Genomic DNA, 1,713 nt, shown 5'->3' with positions numbered 1-1,713 from the left:
GTCTGTCTGGGGTCTTGTGAACCCAGCATTCATTCCTGTCTGTGGCAGGGGGTCAGGCTAGATGATTTGTTCAGGTCCCTCCTGACCCTATCTACTATGAAACTATGAAACTATGAAATAAGTTCTCTATTAAATCAGTTTATTGTGTCAATACTATTATATGATCCTCCTTGCTTTATCTTTCTAAAGCTATCTAAAGGTATTTTCTACATCTACATAATTACGACACTCGATCCCCAGTAAAGAGTGGGAGCATATAAAATTTGATTCTTTAATCATCATCAATTACTAGCTGACTTCAATGGGAGTGATGATACCTCACACAATTTAGGAGAGACTCAGCATTCAGGAGGATTGCTAAATTTAGGTATCTCACTGCTCCCAATATTATTTTTTAGAAGTTATCATATTGATTGTAAGGCAAATATGCATTGCCACTACATCAAAACCTAATGCTGACATAGAGAAATCTCATTGGCAATTACCTGTAAGATGCATTGATAACTGTACAATATACCAACTACTTAGAAACAGTAATTGCAACTTTCTCTTTAGGAGGTATTAAGATCAATTTTTTTCTTTCTTGTTAATTTGTACCTTCTGTAATGATTTCCTGTAAAGTCAGTAAACATGATAAGTGTTATGTAAGAATGCAAATGAGAGGAAATGTCTACAAACCTTGATATGATCCATCATAAGCTGCTTCTGTGCATATAGAAGAGAACAGTCTGGACACTTGAAAACAGACACCTTCTGGTTTTCAATGTGTTGATCAAAGTGGCGATACAGCAATGGTTGCAGGGTAAACACAGTGTCACACATAGAACATTTATATATTATTCTAAAAATAGAAGAAGTTCAGTAAGTCAGGTCAGTAAATAAGGTCAGTTATTGATCATTTATTAGCAGGAGTCACTAAATTAACTTTATTCTCATCAACATCCACCCTAAACCCACAACATTAAAAATTAAACTACAATTAATTCAAGAACAATGAAAAGTAAAGCCACACTTACAAAAAAAATCATATAATCACAGAATAACACAAAAACTGACATTCACTGGGTTAGACAATAAGTCCATCTTGCCCAGTATCCTGTGTCACAGTGGCAGAGAGTGGATGCTGAAAGGAAGAGTGAACTGGGTATGACAGGGTTTTTTCCATTGTTCTTCTCATACTTGCAGCCTCCAGCAACTTACTTATAAAAACAAATGCTTTTACAAGTTTTTCCAAATGAATAATATATATAGTTAATTCATATTATAAATTAAAGGGCTACCTGCCCTTAGGAGCTAAAAGCTACAGCATTCTGATGGGGGCTGCTGAACTGACCAGAATTGCGCACACACTTTAAACAGGGTTTACTTTTGGCACCAATATAGTTTCTTGATCTATTAGTCCGACTTCCCCACCTCTCAAAATTTAGAATTTCAGAGAAAGATGTTGTATTTTGCTACTTAAAATGTGTAAGAACTCTACCAGGTTCTCCGTAACAGACTGAGAAACAAATAGAGGCACAAAATAATTCTACTGCTAGAAACACTAAAAAAAAAAGTCTTTTTAATGGCAGCTAGATCAACTTCAATGTTGGAAAAAAATGAAGGCTAGCTATCAACAAAAGCATGGTAAGAAGAATCAGCTGATGATTAAGAAATATATATATATTACTAGCGAACTGCCTGTCAAGAATGACGGTGGGTGGGGGGGGGTCG

The 1,713-nt window shown here is 35.6% G+C and overlaps 1 protein-coding gene across 1 annotated transcript in view; it reads right to left on the bottom strand.

Annotated features, from left to right (window-relative positions):
• ZNF532 (zinc finger protein 532) overlaps positions 1–1,713 on the bottom strand; it is an 88,980-nt gene that overhangs the window by 29,192 nt on the left and 58,075 nt on the right. The window contains 1 exon segment of the mRNA XM_025198484.1: positions 679–841. Coding sequence (XP_025054269.1) covers positions 679–841 — 163 coding nt within the window.

The sequence above is a fragment of the Alligator sinensis genome, unplaced genomic scaffold, assembly GCF_000455745.1.
Source record: "Alligator sinensis unplaced genomic scaffold, ASM45574v1 scaffold347_1, whole genome shotgun sequence".
Classification (NCBI taxonomy): Eukaryota; Metazoa; Chordata; order Crocodylia; family Alligatoridae; genus Alligator; species Alligator sinensis.
The sequence above is the reverse complement of the archived record's forward strand: the minus strand, read 5'-3'. Positions and strand labels throughout refer to the sequence as shown.